Genomic DNA, 24,178 nt, shown 5'->3' with positions numbered 1-24,178 from the left:
CTATATCAGTTAAATTATTTGCTATTATATATATATATTTTAAAAATAAATATAACTCCTTCTTACACAAATTTACAGCATTCGGGGGAAATTTTATGCTAAACTGTCACATTACAATATAGACAAAATAACTGTTTCTGCATTTACTTGATTAAAGCATAAAAAAAAGTAGATTAGGTGTAAGAGTGCCTTAAAACAGCGGAGACAAATGAAATTACTGCTGAAATGTACAAATCCTGTGGATTCTGCTGAAGTAGTTTGAAACATTTACAACTGTCTACAAGAAAGAGAAATAACATTTTTTCTTTTACTTTGACCTCTTGCTATTTTGGCAAGTAAGATAAAATATATTAGCCATTCCATCAGATGGCTGGGGAGAAAAACTAGCTGTGATGAGGAAAAATGAATTAAAGGAGCATTAATAAAGATTATCTATGAAAGAAAATAAGGTCAAAATTAGAACTCTGTATTCTAAAGCCACCTTTCAAAATTGCAAGCTGCTTTGCCCAATACTAAAATCCATTCATTTTACTAATCATGCAATCAACCAATCTCCATTATCTCCAGAGCTGGCTATAAACATGCTATAGACTAGGGTGAAAGAGGGAGAGTGTGAGGTTGAGAGACAGAGAGAGGGAAAGAAAGAAAGAAAGAAAGAGAGAGAGATTACTACACCCAGCCTTTTATGAAGCCGTTTCTTTCATTATAACAGGTCTTTTCATCCCAGTGACACAGAACCTTTAAATTTGGGCATAATACTCCAGTACAGTACACAGCTATAGCTTCAAATGGATTTAGAACCTGCTCCAGAAAGAAAACAAACTCCCTCGTTTGACACACAAATTGTTTACGATTCATTAAAAAGCAAAATTGCATATCCCAGTGCTGGCAGCTGAGTCCATATGGGTGCAAGGGGTATTCACTCATCTCTTTGTATGCTGGCAGTACCAAACCGAAGTTTAGCACTGTGCAGCTGAGATTTTGTGCAGCCAGACGATGCATGAGGTAATTTTCAAAGCTTTATTTGTCTTTAAAACATTAAAATCTGCTCTCTAGCTTACTTTTGATGAAAAGAATGTGGCAAACAGGATGAGGTTTGGGGGGGTAAAAAAAAAAATCTATTTTTGTTGTGTGCTTTAGATTCATAATGTATGAAAAACTGCTTAATACTCCATCAATAATTGAAACTTTGTATGAAAATTATTTGCAATTAACACGTCTATTGTAAAGATCTTGAATTATTCATTTCAGCTAAAAATAACGTCTCTTATCTACCACAACTTGTACAAAAAAAAGGCTATTTTAGTAATTTTTTTTTTCCTGTTAGAAAATAAATGGTGTGACGTTCAAGTTTAAGGAGAACTTTCTGCAATGTTTAATCTAAACAACAGCATGTGTGGTTATAAAACTGTTTATTTTTAGGCAAGTGCATTACTAAATGTTTCCAGGATTTTTACATATTATATTCACAACACTAAAACATCTGTGAAATAGATGTGACTGAAATGAAACTTCCTTGTACACTTTCTCTAGAGTGCTAACAACTGCCTAGTAACATTTGAGGATGCTTATTAAATAATAAACACGGACATACCTCATCATAAAAGCAGCCGATAGACAATAAAAGAGGAGTGGTAATAAAATATACAAATGGCTTGGAATAAGGCAAAATCACAGCATGATATAAATCTTGTGGCTAAAACAGGTACTCGAAAAACTTTGCTTTGAAAACGATAAGTAAAAATCAATAGCCTTATTTACAGGGGTTTAACAATCTAAAAAAAAGTCACATGAATAATCAACAGTTTATGTGCATGCAAATACCCCTTCCCCCTCCAACTTCTCCTGGCAGAAACTCTAATTGGAAAATCAGTACTATAAGTAAAGTGGTTAGCCTTCCCTATTCCCATTAACCAAACGCTGCATGTTACATTTCACTGGCAACCGCTGGCAAACCTCTAATAGATGCTTAAAAAATTAAGAGTTTAGACAAAACAAAACTGAAAACCCCGAGCCCAAACACCTTTAAATACAAGCCACATGATATACACAATGGCCACCACCAAGCTGCAGAATAAAAACCTTCCGGATCTCACTTTTAAAAGTCTTTCAAGTCCTCTGAGGTCTTAAACTTTCCAAATGATACCAAAATTGGTCCGGGGCGGCGAGGGGGAGGGAAAGCCCCCGACTTGTTTCAGCGTATCATACAATGAAAGTGATCATGCCTTGTTTTGTAATTCCACTCGCCAGCCCTTTTTTAACTGATATCTATGTGAAATGAGCTGAGGTTCACGGTCCAGTTAGGAGCGGATAATACATTCATTGTCCTGGCAGCAAACTTTTCCTCTCACTGGAAGAATTCACGCTTGCCACAAGAATAATAATTACAGAAAACTAAAAATGCACTTCTAACGAATTAATCCCTAACGGACAACACGCTAACGAGGGCAGTAATGATTTGAGGACTCTCTTCCTCACAACAGGACTTGCATCTTCTGCTACAATGGGCTATTGTGCATCCTCCTAACTCACTATACCTCTTATAGATTCAAGATGTCAAAGGTTGTCTGGCCCGGCTGACCATGACATGCTAGTTAACTCGTTCTACGGAGCACGATGGGACTTTATTGAAACTTTAATTGTGCCCAAAAGCAGCTAGAGCCAGACTATGTGGGATCTGTAACACATGGCTCCAGGTCAGCACAGCCCGGGAACCTGTTCTAACGCAAACAAGCGGAGGGAAAAGTTAGATCAGGGTCTCGGATGAAAGGCAGCACCTCGCAAACCGCGCTCCTCTCACACGTGATGATTTTACACCACGCCACGACCGCACCGTTCCAGGCTTTTTCAGGGATCAACTCGCTTTGTAACGGACTGAACTTTCCACCTTCCCTCTTTACAAAATACTACATGGTAAAAAATGCACGCGCACACGGACGCTGGAAAGCAGCAGATAAAATAAAACAAACTGAGCGCTAGGCAGCCGACTGAGACAAGTTACTCTGCACAACAAGGCTTTTTCAAACTACTTCTTTGCATACTTTTTTTTTTTTTCCCTTAAGGAGAATTGAAAAAGCTTCCCTCTGGAAACTGTAGTGCACATTAACGGTCTCCTGTTACACAGGGGAAAGCACACAAGTGGGACAAGTGTGAGGCTGCTCTACTGAGGAGTGTGAAAAAAATCAAATGTTAATTTGATAAATGTGAGGTCTGGGACATTTTGTCAAAGAGGGAGGGAAAGTAGAAAAGGGAGAAAAAAAAAAGCAGCCCTGCTGCCAACTCACCATCCACCAAGTTCTGGCCGAGATGTCGTAGCAGAGCTGCCATTTGATGGAGCCGTCGGAGGTTTTCCCTGCCATTATGCTGTCAGCAAGCTTCATCTGATGCTAACTCACGGGAGATAAGACACCTAATTGAGAAAACATTTGCACTGGCATGTTGGGCAACATGTAGCCCGGTCCATACCATATGGAATCATGGGTAAAAAAAAAAAATCTCCTTGACAATGAACCAATCTCTCACAGACCCAGTGGCAAGGTGAAGTGGAGATGAAAAGTCATCTGCTCCTAGCACTGTCTTCTCCTCTCTCTCTCTCTCTCTCTCTCCCTCTCTCTCCCCCTCTCTCACTCACTCTTTTTTTTTTAAATAAGAACCCACTGCTCAACATCAAAGAGAGGCGGTCAAAATTAGGGCTTCATCACTTAGATGATTTTGGTCTGCAAGGTTTTTCTTTCCTTTCCTCTTTTTTCTTTTTTAAGAAGAATAAAGAGATTTAATAGGACAAAGGCAGGTAGTGGACTGTGGAGGGAGATCGCCACAGGCTATTAGCCTAAAATTTCTGCTTGACAGATGGAACTGCTTAGAGACTATCATGCAATGTTTTGGGTGTGTTTTTTTTTTTTTTTTTAAAGACTTTCAGTCCGATTCAGTATCTGTTTATCGCAGCTACTTTTCTCATGTACGTGACTGGGGGGGAAAAAACTGAGCAAAAAAAGAAAGATCGCGTCTTTCTTTCTTTCGTAATTTTGCATATAGTAATTTAAGCAGTGAAAGGCAAAACAAAAGTATAAACTGTCCAAGTTAATTGCTCAATCCAGTGACAGACGCTTTCTGAAGGAAACAAATGATCTTTCATCTTTTTTTTTGAGATGCTCAAGTTTTGGCTTTTTATTCCTTCTTGATTTTAGATATCAGATCATATTGTTTAACTGAATAACTGTTCATATGAAGGTTCAAAGTGCCCCCTAAGAACTGAAGAATTCCCTTTTTATATATTTGTAAAATATCATTTTGCTACCATATTTATTTAAACATGTCTTTTAATGTTACATTTCTTAATCCTATCAGGTGACAACCACCAAACTCACAGAGGTCTGTTTCTCCCTCCTGCAAAACTTCTCTGCCACGCTAAAAATTTACGTGAGGAATTGACAGATAACTTGGGAAAAGACAGCTCCAAAACAAACTGCTTTGAAAAGTTATGAAATCCTGTTACTGTCTAATATTAAAATCTCTTCCTGCCTAGCAAAGTCAGAGATAATCATAGATTTTCTCATCTCATTTTCCCCACTTCTTCTGGTGCACTGTAAACCCAACTGAAGTATTACTTTTATGACAGCTGACTATTAAGCAGGCAGTGAATGCTTTCCATTTAAATCACCCCGCTGTGTCACACGGAGCAACGGTTGCTCGGCTGTGACCACCACGCTCCCTGACAGGGCACTCCAGCCTATACAGTAGTGCCTTTCCTCAAGTGCTCGGGAAAATGAACTTCTGAACTGGCAAACTGACTCTCGCCAGGAATATTTCTTAGGGCTATGGAGCTATGGCTGATATAACTTGCTCACTCAGAAACAGCTACACTCTGCAAATCTTTTTGTGATTTGGACACAAGAGGAAAACGCATTAAAAACATCCACTCAATCTTAAACAATATCTGTTTCTGTTTGTATCAGAAAGGGGAGCTCGTGGGTGCACAATTCTTGTTTGGATTATTTTGTGTATTAACTGTTTAACTATTTGGCTACAGCAAAATCGTAATTCCGGGCTGCACAGATTACAGAACTGCCATTCAGTACAGGACAGAACTAACTTTCACTGAGCTTTGATAATACCCTTGCATTTCTGTGATGTGTGAGATGATAAGCAAATGATTTAGTGTAAGCACGAACTGCTAGTGTAACATGCAGGGTTCGGGGTTTTTTTTTTTTTTGCCCCAGTCTTACAATCTGTTTGGACTACACATCAGTGAATGATCTATGCTACTAGAGCATCCCAGTTTGCACTATTAGCTCCAGATAGCAGGTACAATCCCACTGCTGTTTACAGGAAAGGGTTTGACTAGCATGGGAAGTGTTAAGTTTTATTTCAAGTCCAGAAAAAAAAAAAAAGATGGACACTGTGCCAGGAACTGTCCTTGCTCTGGCTGGCCAAAGTATTTATTGTCTTCTGTTACTGCAGGTTTGCTAACACTACCTGTCCTTTCAGTGTCTCATTGTTTATTGAAAAAAACCTCCCTCCAAATAATCACACAAAATATAAAGCAAAATGCTTAGTAATAATCAGCCCTTGAATTGGTGTCAGATTCAATTTTATGCTGCTCTCTCTGCTCATACCTCTCAAACCCATCATCTTACTCACCCTGCTTATTATTTATTTAGTATTTCATACCCAGTTGTGCTGCATGTCGTTCCAGGCAAGTTCTGATAAATCTGTACTCTATATGGGTTTTAGCACCTGATGTAGTTGGAGATCTACTGACAAACTTTCTCTGGATTGCTGTATTAACCACTTCTTCCTATACCAACATATGATTTTACCTCCCAATATTAATTATAAACCCACCAACTAAATTTTTTTTTAGAACATACACTTTTTAGATTATGAATGACAGAAGCATGAAACCATTTCCTTCCTGACAGTGGAGTGGTTATGTGCAAAGAAATGAGGAGTGCTGTCGGTTAACAGCATTTTAAATTCAGAACAATTAGGTGCAGTTAACTTTGCCATTGTTCTTTCTGATGCTGGGGATGGTGGGTTCTTACCCATAGAGCAATTATTCCTTTCATAAGCGGCTGTTGTTAATAGCATTAAAACAAGATTAAATACAACATGTTAAATATTGCAATTATTGTGGAAAATAAAATTATTTGGTGAGCATAATAGGGAGCAAATCAAGCATTTAACATGATCCAGGAAATGCTACTCCAAACAATTGCATTTGTTTTATGCAATTTTTCCCCTTTGATTGCTGACAGATGCCGTTTTGGAAACAAACATCTAAGTAGTTTTCCTTCAATCAGGAAAAAAACCACACACCAGAAAATGGCTACATGTTTTGAATTTAACTCTTGTCAATCAGCATTCTGCACAACACTCCCTGTGAATAGTACTGGGACAAAATGATGCCTTCCAAAGACTAATAACCAACAAAGATATTTGCTTCTAAATCAGATCTGTTCCAAAGAAAGAAAAAGCCTTCGTGTGGCATTGACATTTGTGCAGACACAGCTGCAAAATAAAAATGCTCGCAGTATAGAGTGGTATTTCAAGTTGGAAATAAGTTAGGTGTATATGCTTGTGGGCTACAGGAGATTTGTTTTCTGACAGCCTGAGGCCTCAAGCAATGGGTTGAAGCACTTGCCAATTTCTTTCTGACTTCCTACTGGAGAAATAGCCAACTACCCACAAATAGTTTTCCTAATTGTTGAGCAGAGTTACCTGCTGCAGCTCACACAGGCGAGCAGGCCCCTCTGTGTTCCCTCAGCCGCAAGTTTGGATGGGGATATTGTTCCTATCAAGTGTAAGGAACCAGGAAAGAATGCTAAAAAAAGGCTAATAAAGTATATTAATTCAGACGACTGTATCGAGCTGGCATTTTACAGTCTACCAGAAACTGAATGCATGAGAGCATTAGAAATGTTGGCATAGTGGGTGGTTTCTCCAAATGTTGGCTTGTACTGTTCACGTTGGTAAAAGAAACGCGGTAGAGCTGCGGGCAGCTCCCAGTGCCAGACACATCTTTAAGATCTTAGACCTCGTTTTTAGATTATCTATTACTTGCACATTACCCATAGATCATTAACCCTCTCTTCATTCCCTTTGCCTCCCCCTGTTACTCCAGTTGCAATTGCTGAGAACCTTTCCAGCTCATTGCAACAGTGTGATTTAGATCCGTTCCTAATTTCGGAGGCGTTTTTCTTGGGAAGCCTCAACTTCGATGAGTTACGAGGAGGATTTCCTTATCTCGAACAGTGACAATTAGTTCAAGTGCCACGTGAGAGCAGGCAGTTGATTTTTGGGCAGCCACTGAATTCATGCAAAGTTGCTGACAACGAGTATGTTCTAGCTTTTGGAAATCCTATAATCCTGGCTTCAATCAAGAGGATCTGCTGTTGCTGAAGGCGTAAACAAGGAGGGAAGCAGCATGTGACCGCTGCTACTGCACCTTCAAGGACTCCCGGAGCCAAAACGAGTGCAATGGTAAAGCTTCTACTGGTTGCTTAATGTTACACACACATTTTGGATGATCTTCCTGAACCCAGGGAAAGTAGTCCTTTGCCCTCTGGAGGAAAAGTTGGGTTTGGACTCTGCATTTCCCCCTGTAGCTCTGTTGTGTGTGTTTCTCCCTGCTCCCCTCTCACTCCTCTGATTTTCTTCCTACCATCTGTATTCCCCTTTTCTCTCATCTGAAACAAGCATCAAGATCTTGTTTCTGACAGAACGGTCTGTCAATATGGAAACACACTGACATCACAGACAGTGCTGTGACTTCATGTCTGAAAGAAACAGGAGGAACAGATGAAAGGAGTGAAGGCGAAGGAATGACACATACAAACATTTTTAAAAAATAAGTAAAAATTCCTCTCTAACAACCCAAAATGCAAAGGAACATAAACCAGATTTATTTTTAAGTCTAAATATAACCATTTCCTAATCCGTGACCATAACTCGGTACAACATTTCAACATGCTCTTCACCCATGAGAGGTCCCTGTCCCCCAGGAGCATGCGCTTGGCTGGCTCAAGGCCTGTGTGACAGCCAACACGACCTCGAGAAGGACTGAGCAGGGTCTAAAAAAAAGCCAGAATCAAGCAGATATATTGAGAGAAGCCTTTAGAGGGAAAGGAGGAATCCTGCCCTGGACCAATCTGTACCATCTAAGTAAATGCAAATTCATAGAATTATAAATAAAAGTATTCTTTGAAATCACAAAGTCAGTTTGGATGCAGCAGGATCAAATGTAGCATTGCCCCAGTGGGGTGGGGATACAAAACATACACAGAAAACACTGAGTACACAGGGGTGGAATATCACCTTACTATGATTTTCTTTTTTTCTTCCTAGAATGAAATACTAACAAAAGGGCCTAACCACTCTTTCTATTACTAGCACAGGGGGTTTTTGTAGAAGAATTTGGGAGGAGTTTAAAGCCCCACACTTCCTTTACTACTTGAATTATGTATTTGAGTTCCAGCATTAGAGGGCACACAGAAGATACTGCTTGCCTGCCATCTCCAGAGCCACTGCAGACCCTTAATAAGGAGATTCATAACTAGTAGGAGAGGAGCTCAAGAAAACTAAAAGGTTAATATATTCTAACTAGATGTTGGGTATAGAATGTCAGATCTGTCAAATTTCATTACAGTTTGGTGCTCAATGAAAAAGATTTGATTTCTTTTGCCACTGTCCTACTATGTTCAAGTCACACAGTGCCAGCAGCAACCAGCCAACGACCACAGGCTGGCACTGAGCGGGCCCGAGTGGGAAGCCAGCCGCAAGGACCATCTGTTTCCGATTTCTAGCGAAGCCAAGATGTGCAGTGAAGTGCATTCCATTCACCCAGCCAGCCTTCTCCCTGCTCAAGTTATTAGTGTTACAAGTGAAATTATCTTTTCCAAACAGCGGGGGAGCTATAATCCTTATGGAACAAGGCTTTAAAAAAAGGGGAAAAAAAAGGAAGGGAAAAAAAAAGAAAAAAAAGGACAGAAAAAAGGTCCCCCAACACTCCCCCCTCTTCAAACATCTTTTGTCAAAGTTGTTGATGACACTGTTTGTAAATTTAATTGCCATGTTCACAGGTTTTATAATTTTAAAGGATGTTTTATTAAGAACTATATTCTCTAAGGGAAGAATGTGTATGTCAGTTCATGGGCTCTAATGTAATAAACCATTCAAATATATTTAGAGGGTTATTTATGAATAAAGTTAAAAATGACAAGATGAATGCTCATTTAAGTCTCTCTAACATGAAGTGCCTTGAAAAACATCATAGGTTTAGAAGTATAATTTAAAGTGCGAATGCATAAACAGCGCTAATTACATGCTACTTACATTGTTTCAATATGTAATGCATATGTTTAACCTCGCAGCGGAAGGATTGGTCTTGGCACAGCAATCACGGGGATTTAAGGGTATGCTAAACTGATAACTGTAGAATGAGCTCTGACACAGGATATTGGTCTCCTACTGTTACCTAAATGCCAGGTGAAACCAAAGGATTTACAGGAGGACCGGTGGAAAGGGGGAGGGGAAAGGAAAAAAAAAAAGGCAACACAATGAGGTGAAACTGAGAAGTGTATTTTCAAAGGGGGAAACATTTATCCTTTGACACCATTCCATTCCGGTGACTTTATTTCTAATATACCATGAGATTAATGATGTGCCTACTGTCACTGTGTCTGATGAACACTGGCAAAGCTGTGGAACAGTTGCTCCCTCTACTATTATTGGACATATTTGTAAATTGGCATCTATATGATGAACTCGTTCCGTGTGCCAGCCAATTGGAAAAAGTCTTACTCAGGAAGACAGAATTTTTGTTTTTCTATTGAATTCTATATAATCCAGTTGGTTTAAGTTTGGCTGATACAAAAATTTTTTAAATTAACAATGTTTGATTGTTTTCATGTCATATAATAGTGTCAATATGAGTCTTACGCAAATCAATTGTAGATAATTAAGGAAGTAAATTATCATCAGGGAAAAGATCCCTGACATACCGGAGGTGAGTCAATATTTAAGTCTTTGCTTAGAGAGGGTACAATTGCTGAATATTGCCATAATGATTCACTATCCCATCCCTAAAAGATTTATTCTTTCAAAAGTAACACCATCCTAAACGAAAATCCAGAATAGCTTGTTCCATTCATTTTCTTAGTCCCTTTCAATCTGTTTTTACAGGTCTAAAACTATTGCCGTGGATGGATGATGTCACACATAAAATGCAACTGTTGAGTCACCTGAAACCTAATTTTGAGATGAGCTCCTTCTTTGGGTTTTATTTTTTCTCTGTATCTTCAGAGGTGCAACTGGACACTGATTATCTCTGTTCCAGGATGTTATTTGAGCTATGGCTAAGCTGATATTAACACAAATATAACCTCATTCCAAATTTTCTGTGTATACAGAAACATCTGCTATAGCTGCACATGTTGCTCATCTTTAGGATGCCCTGTTTTGCCCTAAGTAAAATATATTTCAGGCTTTCTGGTGCTGTGAGAAACGACTCTTCTGGATTTCTCCATGCAAGCTTGCTTCCATGTAGGTCAGGAAGAGAGGGTTGCAGAAGGACCCAAAGAACACAAATGGAAACTGAGGGAATGGCTCCAGCCAGCTTTAATATTTGAGATCCACAGGGAGTGGGAAGAGAGAGAGGCCAGCAGGTGAGAATTCAGAAGCTCTGCACATTTCTATTGTTAAGTTTGTCAGACACAGGATGCTGAGTGCGGGTGCTTACTGAGCCCACAACTATTTGTGCAGGCACAGGTAAGTCTCACTTTCCAGTTTGTAGGTAATGCCACAGGACTACTTTTGGATTCAAAGATTGCAGCCTAACATGCTGTAGGAAACTAATCTCTGAACTTATCCTTTTGATTTTTACTTATTCTTCAATTTTTGGGTAAGGATTTACTACAAGTGGCTCACAGTAGGGAAAAAAGATTTTATTGTTAACCAGGAGGGACAGACCAGTCCTCAAAGTCTCTCTGGAAATGGCTTTCTTGCACAAGACCTACTGAGTTCAGCAGTGCTGGTGGACTTTCAGGCAGCAGTGCTAAATCAGTGCCTTTTATCATCTACAGCTACATAAAAGACTGAGACTACTCCTTCCTAATGAGAGACTTCTGTAACACTCTCTGCTTAGGGCTATTCTTAAGGAATAGTGAATCCAAGACAGATGTGGCAGTGACCATCATATTACTCTCAAAGACCAAATCCCTCAAAGGAAAGGAAATATGAACAATTAAAACAATAAATACACTGAATCATAGGAATTTCCAGTGCCCTCAGTTCTAACTCCAGTTCCACACATTAATTTGTAATTCTTGAGCCATGAATAAGTAAATCCTCTTTTGTTTAGAGAACAAGATTAAAATGCTACTAATATTAAAACCACTCCTGTTTGCTGGCTCATACATCTATTTAAATACCTGCCTATTTCTTTCCTTCATCTCTTGAGTGTCACACTTGTCCTCCTGCTAATACCAGCTGACTGGCAGCCAGCAGGCTGAGCACCGCAGGTAAATACCTAGAGAAGTGCTTTGGCAGGGCTGAGCTCTGTGTAAGCAAATTTTACGAGCAAGTCAGGCATAATCTGTTGAAGTGACTCTGGATTACTGAATATTTAAGAGCAAGATAACACTTTTGTGACCATAAAGACATATTTACACTCCTGTGTAATCTGTGGGACTGGACATCACAGAAGAGAAAACTCTGGATGTAGTTTATTCAAAACACATCACTCTAAACACCACCCGCCCCCCCTTTTTGCCCCCCCCCCCCCAGTTCACTGGTCATAGAGACAAAGGAACTGTGGAAATGAAGTCTGTAGCACCTGTCTCTTCTAGTGTGGCTCTTTATATTTTTCAAAGCAGGTTTTAAAAATCCACAGAAATCTTAGCTGATAATAAAAATTAACACACCAAGAAGGGCAGAAAAATTTCAACTAATCAAGTTGAAAATATGCCATGAGTTTAGAATTTATGAAAATTGATTACTTCAAATATTTGAAAATGAAGTCTAATTCAACACATGGTGTACTGCCAGCAAAGAGGATGTTATGTAGGAATTCTTTGATATTTTTTCTTGTATCCACTGGACATTCCCATTAAAACAAGGCAATATAACAAATGTAATTCTTTGTTGCCTTAATTCTGAAGACCTGACCTTTTTCTCATACTAAAGGGCTTTCTTTTGCAAAGCGTGACTCTGGCTGACAGATATGAAAGAACTGGTTGACGTTCTAGGACACAGAAATAGAAGGATGCAGGGATTGCAGAGCGTCCCCTGGTACACCTCCATCTTTTCCTAATGCAGGGATCCACCAATAAGAAGATGACACTTCTGTCTATCAAGGCTTCTTTAGAGGGGATTCAGGGCAAGGAGCAATCCTGGGAGTGGGTAAAACAGGAGTTGGCTTTTTCCTTGCACCTCACCTGTCCCTTACAGGATTTCTTGCTTCTCTGTGCTGGCAGGAGTTTGCATGAACCCAGAAATTAGTCTGGGGGCCGAGCTTTTATCTTCAGAGATGTCGCTTGAGGAATAGCTGTGAACTTGTCTCCGCGCTTGGGATCAAATGTGCTCAGTGCTAAAAAGCTCAGGAATGATTTCAAAACGTACTTTGAAGCCTTCCTGGTGGGAACAGCTGGAATGTGTGTCTGTGTCACCAGCTCTAATACTAGGAGCACAAACACAAGCTGAGTCACAGTGGACGACGATGCTGCTGACAAAATGTTTTAAACTCCAAACTAAAACAACAATGGGATTATTTATGGACTGCAACTCTTATTTTAATGTCAATAAATGTACTGGATAAATTCCCCTTCATTAGCTGGAAACCTCAGAAGGAAACAGAAATATTCTGGTAAACCACAAGCTTGTTCTTAGCAAATAGATGGCTACATTTCCACTGCCGAGGCATAGCCAGACTGTTTCTGCACTGGGATAATAAATCTCTGGGAGTGAAAAACAAAGTCTATAAAAGCAAGACCTACAAAGTAAGGGTGTGAGACACATGGCCCTCAAGCCTCCAGAGGATGGCATTAGAAAGTATCAAGAGTAGTTTTTTTTCCTTTTTATGAATGGAAAAGATGTTTTCCAAGCTCTACCGTTCAACTCAAAACAAATGGTTGGAACGAGTCCCTGTCACTATGGGAGGTGTTTGCTCTCTTATCTTCTGGGCTGCAGACAGCCCAGACAGGGTGAGTTGCTTTGACTGCTGTGTGCTGCAAAATAGCAAAAAAAAAAAAAAAAAAAAAAGAGGAAAAGCACAGAAATAATGTGTTACACCTCCCTGATTCCTGAGATGTCTGGGGTGCAGAAGGAGCTGTTCTTTGTAATATCTGGCTCCATAGATATGCATCAGGCCGTGGGATGCACCAAATACAGGATGCACTAGTGCTTCCCACCCAGTCTCCTGACACCTGCTGGTCCTGGAGAGAAACAGAGGACCCAGAATTGTCACTGGGGCTCCCCCATCGAGGGAGAAACTCCATCAGATCAGCCAAGGTCAGCTTCCTGCTCCTTAAGAATGCTTTTCAAAGGCAGACAGAACAAGGCACAGCATCTTACCAAGTAATACTGATGTCTCCTCATGTTTCTAGAGGGAATAGTTTCATGTCAGGATGGAAAATCCAAACATCACAGTCACAGATTGCTTTTTCGTTCTGCTCCTTGGCACTTATCTGACTTTATTTTTCCTTTCTAAATCTGTGGGTTTATATCTTATCCTGCACCTAATGGCTTGTAAGCTATTTCCAAGATGGAAAATGTGGTATTCTCTTATCTGTGCAGCATTTTGTTTATTTATAGCATGACACTAATGACACTTTGGATTTGCTTCTGAGTTTTTTTCTTATTGTAAAGACAAGGCACACAAAAAATTGTGTCTGGGTCTAAGTACATTCTTAACCCCATTCAATTTATTTCAGGTGCTGAGTCCTCAGGGAAGGGGACCAATGACTAATAAATCAGGTGTTTCTTCCTTCACCTACTGGGATCAATAGGAAGCAGAAGAAAAAAGTTCTTGTTTGCATGAGACAATGGAGACAAACAGCTCCATGTAGTGGGTAAGAGCATATTTCACAGGCCCTAAACTTTGCACACAGGCTCAGCTTATCAAGAATAACAAGACTAAAAAACTGTTTGCTAAGAAGGGAATACAGGGGTACAAATATGGTTTGCATGTTCTTGGAAGGTACATACTCCCCTTTTTATTCAGCATTTTATGTAAACCTCATACTGAGTTGGGCTTCCAAACCCACAGTACTTGAATATGTTCCAAATGAAGCAGAAACACAGAGGGGCAAGAGAACTCAGCACCTTTATGCACACCCCCAACCCCCTCCAGTACCATCCAGGAATGGATGGTACTTTGCCTAAAATATCTCATTTTTTCTTTAAAATAAACACAGAATCAGGTTCCTCCTTGTAATTGCTTCACCACAGAATATGGTGATCACCTTCCTAAAGGGAAACAACATTCAACACAGCTTATTTGTGTTGGGAAACCAGGGCTCTGGTGCATCATCCAAACCGTTATTCCACAGTGGATTAACCCAGACAATACTTATCAAAAATGTCACACCACAAATATGAGCCAGGAGTACATTACTGGGAAAGCTGCCTGGACCAATGTAAAATCAGAGAAAATGGGCAAGTATTATGTATGAACAATGCAAAACCCTTGCACAGACTGTGAACATACATCATTATAATGGCTTTTATATTTATTTAAACCAAGTAAAAAAATTAAGGAAACTAGATCCTGTCCCCTTCAGTGTCTCATCAGATTGCATTATTCCGACAGCTCCACAGGAACCCAGTGGCTCTGCACTCATATTCTCCACTCATACCTCTTCCAGTATCTCCCTGACAGCAGTCGCATGTTTCCATCCTCCCTGGGGATGGGACACATTGCAAGTCCCATCCTCTCACCTCTGTCGCCTTGTCCTACTCTTTCTGCACTTCATTATTTCCCAGACCTGCAGTCATCAGTTTCCCCAGTCTAGATCACCTTGCTCAGCAGTCTTAGCTGCACTCAACAGCAACACAAGCTTGTCCCGTAGGTATTCCCATCTCTCCACATAGCCAAGCTTCTGCTCAGACCTCTCTTGCTCCACAACTCTGGCCTCTTTTCATTCTCAATGTATTTCTGGTTTTTCTTTCCTTCCACTTTCATTCTGTAACTCCTTTGCTCTGTCCCACTGGAGTTCTCTGGTCATTCCCACACCCACTTCTGTGGCAACCTACAAGTCAGAAAATGCTTGATTCATCCCACTTAGCTGGGACAATATAATACAAAGACATATAGAAACAAATAGAGAAAGCCAGATGAGTTCACTAACCCCTGTGCTTTTTGCCTTCTAACACACCACATTATTTGGAGCAGGGATCTTATTAACTCTATTTCTACTGCACCTAACACACATAGGGGCCTTGAATGGGGATTTGGTTTCTGGACCATTTCATTCTAGAAAATAAATTTTATGCTAAATAAATCCCTACAGAAAAGATACTGATAAAATATGTCTTCTTCTAGGATTTAATAACAAATGTACTATTTGGTGCATAATAGGCAATTCATTTTGCTATGCATTTACTCTATTTAGAACATAAAGCACTTAAGGATATTTGGAGTATGCAAGACTATTAGAAAATCAATTTCTATTCTGGTTTATAGCCCAACCGCTTAAAGTCTTAATTTGCTACAATTCACTTTCTTATATTCTGACTCGGTAAAGTGGATCAGCTACCTCCTGAACTCTGGTCATATGCTTGTTAGAGCTAAACTATTTAATTATTGTCTACCACATCCACTCTCTCCACTTGCTTATTGCCTACATTTATGCATTTGCAGCATCAGTTCAGGTTGTTTGCACTTGCTGGAGAACCTGCTGCCTCTTTTTGCAAGGTTTGGAGGACAGAGGCTTTGGTTTCACTGAGGGCTATCCCATTCCGCTTGACAAATAAACAAACAGCAGAGTAACTGGCAGGAAGTCATGTCCCTTTGGTGAGCAGGGCTCCAGCTCAGCAGAGGGCAAACCAGGCAGCATCATTTTCACTCCAGCACAAAGTGTCCATTCTTGACTCCTTGACCAAAGGAAGCAAAAGCAGAGGCACGGCAAGCACAGCACATCTGCAGGGCTGGATTTCACAGGAAGTTATGCAGCTCCTCCACAGATAAGTTTCACTGAAGAACAAAGACTGATTTTGTTCAATGCTCCGAGAATGCTGCATTGAACCTGGAGCTTTTCTTTCCTTGAAAATGCGGTTCAGAGAGCAAAATCTAATTTCTCCCTCACCCTTGTTTAAATTAGCTGCACAATTTTCATATCAGCCCTATACTTACCATATGAAAAAAGCTTAAAAGACACCCACTCTTCTCCAACTAAGTTTACATGTTTTATGTATTGATTTTAGCAGACTACACACAAGTTGGTGCATCCAAGATAAATGTCACAGCAACAATGACTAAACCAGTTAAGTGAAACTTAGTCTCTGATATAGAGCTACCTTAAAGCTTAAGAAACAAAATATTTATGACCAAGAACAAGACAAATGGTGCAATAACGCATTAGCAGGCAGTATTGTCACTGATTGCAAACATATTTTGGGCTTACATATTTCATATACACCCTGACCTGCAAGGCATTCTACCCACTACAATTGGTTTTGCAGCAGCTCAACATTTACCAGGAGATAATGAGGTGTGTTTTTGCACGATACAGGCAGCATTAGATGTAGTGGGAGCCAAAAACATGATCATATTAAAAGCAAATAGCAGAGCAGATTACCTCTTGCCCTCTCTTTTAGCTTGAGCAGCATATTCCAATAAGTGCAGAAGAGACACTGTCAAGCACTTCTTTATAGTTTCATTTTGTTGGGTTTTTTTTTTATTTCCATTGCTTGCAATGCCCTTGCCCTCTTTAAAAGCTGCAGAATAAAATTCCTTTCTCAGTCAATTTTGTACTTTCTCCCTCAGCAAAGAATGACAAGGGATAAAAAAAAAAAAAAAAAAAGCTCAAAACTCCAAAAGAAGAATTAGGGATAAAGGTTAAAGATAAGTTTTCATCAAAATTTAAAGGAACCACTAAGTTCAAAAGAAGGTCATCTGCCCTGCTCCTAATTATTGCTCATTTCCACTGCACCCAGCTCTGGGAAAATAGTGGAGCATTTTATAGCAAACCATAGCTAACAGTGAGCACAGCCTTGGAGACTCTGCTCTTTAAGGAGGGCAGCGGGATCTTTTCTCAAAATATTTCTTGGGCATTTTTGGATCAGAAGTTTTGAAACGTGACGAAAAGAAGGTTAACAGTGGTCTGGGGGAGGCCCCTGGATCTGAGCAGTATCACTATGGCAGCTCAGTGATGCATATCCTAAGAATTCCCCTTGGTGGCTGCCTGATCCAGAGTTGGGCCGGGACTGGAAGTAAAGGTTGTTTGTACTGGCTCAGGGACTGGGAGCCCCGTGGGGCAGATGGGATCACCTGGGAAGGTGGGATGAAGGCTGCGTGTTTACTCTGGCTGGGCACTCCAGCACTGGAAGCCATCCCCATGAAGGAGAAAATATCCAGAGCCCCTGAATTTATAGGTTGGCAGCCTCCAATTTATTTTTTCCTAACTGCAGTTGAAAAACTGTCTCTTGGTGGTTATTGATAGAAATTTTACTTCAGTTTCAGGACTGATAAGATTATTATTTTCTCTGTTAACTTAAAATCATATTTCTGCAGACTGTTATTTAAACACTTGACCTTTGGTGCTGTCTATCACATATAGGAGCACTCCTTACAATTTAGCATAGAGTTTGAACATGGCATTCACAATGGTGCACATTTCTGTATAAAACATATACTTTACATGTGCTGGGGGACTAAATTTGATTTAATCGCTTTCTCTCGTCATGTATTGCAAGAGTGTAAAACAGCAGCACAAGGAAGAAAGATCTCACCTCCCCAGCTCCCTGGCAGCACCAGTGATTCAAGAGTTAATTGGATGACATCACATCAGTGGTTACTCTCCAATAATAGTTTGCTCCCTTGTGTGACAGTGGGCATTTGGGTCAGCAGATGCCATAGTGGCAGTGACACAAAGCTTTGCCTGCATCTTATCTGTCCTTCCTGTAAACTTCACCAAGCTTCCTTCTTTTATCCTTTTCTCTATGGATCCACGGGGATGCAGCTCAGCTCTCCAAGACACTGAGAAGGCTGATTTCTCCATCCCAATCTCTGATATATTCAAAATGAATCCAGAAAGAGTCAGAGACTGATTCACAGCATAGATACATTACAACAGACAAACTCCAGCCTGCAGCTGGAGTTACTCTTTTGCCAGAGGAACAGACAACTGCTATTCAAGGAAAAGTAGCACATCACCTTGAGAAAGCTGTTACATAAAACCCCATCTTTCTACCTCTGGATAGAAAACAGCAACTGGCTGTCAGCTGCCTCCAGATGGAAATTAGATGGAGGATCTGCTCCAAGATGGTGCTTTCTGATCCCACCTCTGATCAGTGTGGTGGCCTAAGCAAAGCCACTGTCTCCTGCTTCCTCCTGCCCCCCTCCAAATTCCCCAGGCAGTCAAACTGCTGAGGATGTGCAAATAGTTCAGGAGTAGCAGCCGGGCCAGCAGGTGAAAGGAGTTACTCCCACTACCTATAGAAAATACAATCATGAGAAGACATGTGGTTTGGGACAGGGAGCTGCTATGAAATGCACAGGGGGCAACTGGATATTTTCCTCTGTCCAAGTATCCCCCAAACAGTCCAAAACTTTGCTGTTTGAGAAGATATGCAAAGCAGAATGTAATTCATTGTGTCCAGCAATAAACAAAATATTAAGTGCATTTTTAATGCTGTAAAACCTTTTAAAAGACTTTTAAACCTTTTACTGTGGGACATAATTAAAATTGTTTTGCTATCTGCAACAGGCCTGGCCTCCAATCTCATAATTAAGCAGTCACAAGTTGCAAAATTGGTTTGTTTGGTTCCCACACCACACAAATATTGATAAAAGCTTTTTTTTTTTGTCAGTTAGTGCACTATAACTTACAGGCTATGGGCAACACAATTTGCCAAGTTTGGAGCTTGAAGACCACATCCGCATCTTGCCATGTTTTCCCCACACTGGATATTTTACTTGGTGTGCTCTCTATGGTTTCAGTGGCTGCATGCACTCAGATAATGTAGCAGCTACAACTTGAAATAAAAGATTTAAAGCTTGTTAAGCATAACGGATTTTTTTCCTTTCTTTACAAGACAGAGGGTTATATTTCCTGTAGCCAATTATGCCATCTCTAACCACTGCAAGGACTCATAAGCACCAGCATATGCGGAATTACTGGCTACATTTTGTAGCTCAATTCTTACAGATACACGTCCTGCAGACCAGAAGCACCATATGCTCCAGGAAGCAAGTGCTGGGGCTTCTGCACTGTCTCTCCTGTTCCTCAGACTACTCAAGTGCACTGTATAGCCAGAGCTGTTCACATAAGAAGTATGTACCTTGTACCCATGTGAAGTTTTTATTCAGTGATAAATGTATTATCTATAAACAAAAAAACCCCAAAAAAACAACAAAAAAAAACCAAAACAAAACAAAAAAGCAGAAGATTGTGTGTAAGCCATTTAAGCAGGTTCTCTGCAAGATTTCCAGTAGTAGCTTTTGGCACTACCAATCAGCCAGAGTTGCTATTGCTGGAAATCTAGTTCCTTATGAAAAAAACCCCCTAGATTACAAGGGTGAAAACAGAACTACATCAGAAATACCTAAGGAAAGGGAAGCTGACATTCTCTCACAGGTTTTCCAGACCATCTAGCAGCAAGTTAATGCTTAAGGTCCCACAGGACAGTTCACATAAAGATTTTTGCTTGCTGTCAAACACACCATTTAACTGAGGCTTTTGGATCCCAACTCTGAACAAGGGTCTATGTAAAACATCAAAATCCTTGGAGGATCACCAGGAAGAACATAAGGAGGATACAATTCTTCTGTGTACTTTTGTGGGTGATAGTGGGAACAACAGTCTGCTCTTTGAAGAGTAGAGAGACTTCACAGTCTGTATTTGTACTTATTTTCCAGCAGGATTTCCAATGTGCCCAAGACCAAATGTCCAGACTGAGTATTTTCTGGAAACAGGAAACATCTCAGTGTTGGATACCATGGCAGGGTGTCTCATCAGCACTTAGCTTATGAAGTAGTAAAGAGGAGAACAGAACTTGTCAGCAAATGAAACTGCTTGGGGAAAAAAGCAGTGCAACTGTGCTGCAGGGTGCTCCAGAGGCTGATTAGTTCAGAAGGTTACCAAGTACAGTACTTACTAGTATTTGCTTAAACTCGCTCTTCAGAATCAGGCTCCTCTAAATTTAATTCTCATTCTCTCTGCATTGCCTCTCTACATTAAGGTATATGGGCAGCTTGCATACTTAGTCACGAATGAAATAGCTTTGCTATTAAAAGGCCAAATTCACAATTCTGCTGCCATCTCTATGGCTACAAGGTTGCACTTTCAAAAGTGACAAAATTAGACTTTGGTTATATCTATATAAAATTATTGCCTTATGAGAGGTGATTTGGATTTATGCTGGTGCAAGCTAAATTTAGCCCTGAAGTTGATGTTTCAGGGATTTTAATGAAGCGTTAATTTCATATTGCTTAAAATAGAATTGGAAAACACCTCCTACCCAATTTTTCTAATATTTAGGTTAGTGTGTCTGTTACTTTGTGCTTTAAATTACTGGCATTTGACTTGTGGTTTTGGCAGCTCTAGTCTGCTTCCTCCAATTAACAAAGAATGAGGAAACATTTCTGGTTTTAAATGCAATTCAATATGGACAATGTTACATCAGTTTCATCCACTGAGAAATGCAGACAACTTGTGTACACCCAGAGTGATTCTGCTGCAGAAGCATTGCTCTGTAATTGTCTCACATTTGCTAAAGCCCTGGTATTAATTCACACTGGAGCAAAAACCTGATCACAACAGGCAGGTGGGATTGTCCATGTGTTCCTGGCAGAGGCACAACTGAACCTGCGCTGCAGCAGTGCAGGTGTTGTGCAGCCACACCTCCCACTGCACCTGCAGTGCTGTGCCAGCTCTTGTTTCCAGGCCACCACATTGTCTTGGATGAAAAAATTCCGTCTCCAGGGAGTGCTGGCATTTGGAGTTGTGCAGTTTGTGCACAACAGAACTGCCTTCACACCTGAGCATATAACTGCACATGTGAGCACTTAACTACTGCACTACGACATGCAATCTGCAAAAGCTACACACTACATGCCACTTGCTGATCACCAGTAAATGGCAATTCTAGCCTTTTGTTGACACTACTATTTTAAATTAACTAAACTGACTGGATTTACAGGTTCTGGATCCAGTCAAGGAATGAGCAGGCTCTAAAGAGGAGTCCCATATAACTGGCAAGTGCTCTGCCACTGCTTAGCAGAAACAATTCCTGTTGCAATCAAACAGTGTCTTGGTGGTCTATATCAGCATTTAGAGGACCTTGAAACCAGTATGTCTCTGCCTCCAAATGTTCCTCATAGAGCAAGAGTGCTGAAATTCCACAACTATCCTCTTTGAGGCACTTATTTTGTCCAGTTTCACCTTTATTTCAGAGGGGGGCACTTCTAGTCTTTTCTATGCTCCAAGAAAAGATTAAGTGCTTCAGAAAAATACTTCTGCGCTGCTCTGCCTGCCTCCTTCCTGCCACTACAGCACGCAGGAACTGGACTGAGGGCACAGCACTCTGCAGGTAACATCAATCCTGGCTCTCCCTGTCAGCCCCAGTTTATGTTTTGAGTGCTCTGTGGTTGTGAACAAGGCAGGAGGTGCAGGGTGCAGAGGCACTCCCACTCTGCTGCAAAGGATAATTCCCTGCTCCCGGGCACTCTGCCCCCTTCAATCACTGCCAGCCTTGGGGGGTTGGCTATGCTTCAGCTCGCCTCCAAATGAAGCTATGGAGGAGGATCCAGGCGATTCAGATGGTGTGGGATGGATGTCAGCGAGCTGGGCCCTCAGTAATTAATGGTTCATAAAGATTCCTGGTATCCAAAAATGAGCCTGGTTATGTGACAACATCAATCTGTTCCAGGGGGTGATCAGAGGCAGGTGAGAGGAACAGGTCTGTGCCATCACTCTCCAGGACATGCCTGGGGAAGGGTCATGGCCAGGCTTCTTCCAGGTCTTGTTACTAACCATAACATCCCCTTTGTGCTCTGACAGTAAGTGTAAATGGCCCCAAAAATCAAAGGCTTGTAAAGGACAACAGAGGTCAGGTATCCTAGAGCCAAACTTCTCAGGTTTGTGTCAACTACTCCACTCCTGTGCTAAAAGTGCAATATCAGACTAAAGTAATGAAAAACGGAGTAGAGTTTTACTGAAGTAAGGTCATTTTCATGGTGGTGTTCGCCTGAAGTAGGAATGATGAAATCACAAAAAACCTCCCAAATCTTGAGCATTTTTTCAAGGCACTTTACCAGTTTAACCACAGAATGAGATGTAAACATGCATCCAAATTGCTTTGTGTGGAAGCCAAATAACACCTTTTTTTTCCAACCAGTAAACAACATTCAGTGAGTAACAACCAAGAGTTAGGTGTGTAAGAAATATTACTTTTTCAAGAGTTACTGGACGTTGTGGAAAGAAACTTCATTCAGAATTGAATTTGGTTCACTTCATTCAGAGTTCTCCCCACTCCCCCTTTTTCCAACCAATATTTAAATGTATTACTTAAGAAAAAGAATTTAAACGTCTCCTCACCCCAGAAGAGGCTTTTTTACCAATAAGGATCCTTTTCAAAACTGCTTTGTTTAAATGAAGAAAAAGAAAAGATGAATAGACAGACAAATATCCTCCAATAAGAAAAGTTAATAAGGAAAATGGTTCTAATATTTCTTTCTCTGATAATGGTGCCATTGTTTTGATTGGAGAGGCAGAAGTGAAGCATACACTCAGTGCTGCATTCCCATGACTAAATCACCTGTAAGATTGCATTGTGCATTTGAAAGCTCTTTGACAGGGTCTGTCCCAGGGTAGATGCCTTCACTTCTTTGATGCGGTTAAGCAATCTTGCACAATCATGTAATGGATTAAATTAGACTTAGTCTTCCTTGCATGTTTTCTATGAGGTCTGGGTCCACATAACGGAGCTCAGCAGCATCCATTCGCAGTGAAGACACCTGAAGACATTTTACAGGATGGGCTTAAGTTGAAGAATCAAAATGGGAACACAAACCTCTTCTTGTACAGAAAAAATATGCTCTGTTTTCAGTGACCTTACTCTTTTTTTTTTTTTTCCTTGCTGCCTTCTGAGCTGGAATATTTTTTCATTTTCTACTATTCCATAAACACCTTTGGAAGTTGGGAAAACAAACAAACCCCACTTCACTTAATACCTCAATGTATTATCCCAATACAGGGTTTTGAGAGAAAAATGAAAAGATTGCAAGTTCTTTTGTGTCACCAACAATAAAATATTAATTCCTCATCCCTGGAAGAATTCAAGGCCAGACTGGATGGAGTTCCAAGCAACCTGGTCTAGGGGAAGGTGTCCTTGTCCACAGCAGGGGATTTAGAGCTAGATGATCTTTAAGGTCTCTTCCAACCTAGGCCATTTTAGAATTCTGTGATTCGCATCACTGATGAAACATGGAGCTGGTAGGAGGGGAAAAAAAAGCCCTCACAAAAAAGTTGCTTTCATCTTTTAAATTTAAATTGTATTTAATGAAGACATTAATGAGCAAATGAAACATTTTGTAGATATTTGCTATGACATAAAATAGACTCAGGGAATCCATTTCAGGGAAAAGATACCCTTGATCAGGCAGTCTGCATTTAATAACATAGCAGAGGACATAAGCATTTAATAAAAAATAAATGTAATAATTAGGCCTCATTTTTTACTACCTGGCTTGTATTTAAAGGTCTGGTCCAAGGTGCAAATGGAAAGTTCCCCTTTGATTTCATGAGACTTTGGCTGTGTGTTGCTTAATAACAGCTTTGCTAATGAAGTGTCTGTTGGTTACTGAATGTGACACATTTCCTGGCATTTTAAAAAACTCTTCTAAATATACAGAAATTGTCTACACTTGGAGTTTCTTAAGAACGAGGAAAAAAAGCAGCAGCTGACACTATGTTAGCCAACAGAATTTCAAATACTTCTCTATTCATATTATGTGATAAAT

At 40.3% G+C, this 24,178-nt stretch overlaps 1 protein-coding gene and 1 long non-coding RNA gene across 18 annotated transcripts in view; one reads left to right on the top strand and one right to left on the bottom strand.

The window, feature by feature from the left end:
• Positions 1-3,754, bottom strand: part of NFIA (nuclear factor I A) — a 344,509-nt gene extending 340,755 nt beyond the window's left edge. For 13 of the 15 annotated variants that reach the window (XM_042030839.1, XM_042030845.1, XM_042030837.1 and 10 more), the window contains exon 1: positions 3,285-3,613. In XM_042030839.1, coding sequence (XP_041886773.1) covers positions 3,285-3,380 — 96 coding nt within the window. In that variant the 5' untranslated portion in view covers positions 3,381-3,613. Of the gene's footprint in view, positions 1-3,284 lie in introns of all 15 variants that reach the window. The other 2 variants (XM_042030850.1, XM_042030851.1) reach the window with 2 other exon arrangements.
• On the top strand, positions 633-19,176 carry LOC121665922. Of its 3 annotated transcripts, none has more exons than XR_006016519.1 (4): positions 633-1,005; positions 7,124-7,482; positions 10,183-14,066; positions 19,027-19,176. It is a non-coding gene; the product is annotated as an uncharacterized LOC121665922 (long non-coding RNA). The 3 variants fall into 3 exon arrangements; XR_006016518.1 differs by lacking the exon at positions 19,027-19,176 and having other exon boundaries at positions 642-1,005; positions 10,183-10,664; positions 12,474-18,920; XR_006016517.1 differs by lacking the exon at positions 19,027-19,176 and having other exon boundaries at positions 640-1,005; positions 10,183-18,920.
• The last annotated feature ends 5,002 nt before the right edge of the window (positions 19,177-24,178 follow it).

This window comes from Corvus kubaryi, unplaced genomic scaffold (assembly GCF_017639235.1).
Source record: "Corvus kubaryi isolate FWS band 111438036 unplaced genomic scaffold, C.kubaryi_AGA036_p1.0 37334, whole genome shotgun sequence".
In the NCBI taxonomy this organism is placed as follows: Eukaryota; Metazoa; Chordata; class Aves; order Passeriformes; family Corvidae; genus Corvus; species Corvus kubaryi.
This window is presented reverse-complemented; position numbering and strand designations above follow the sequence as displayed.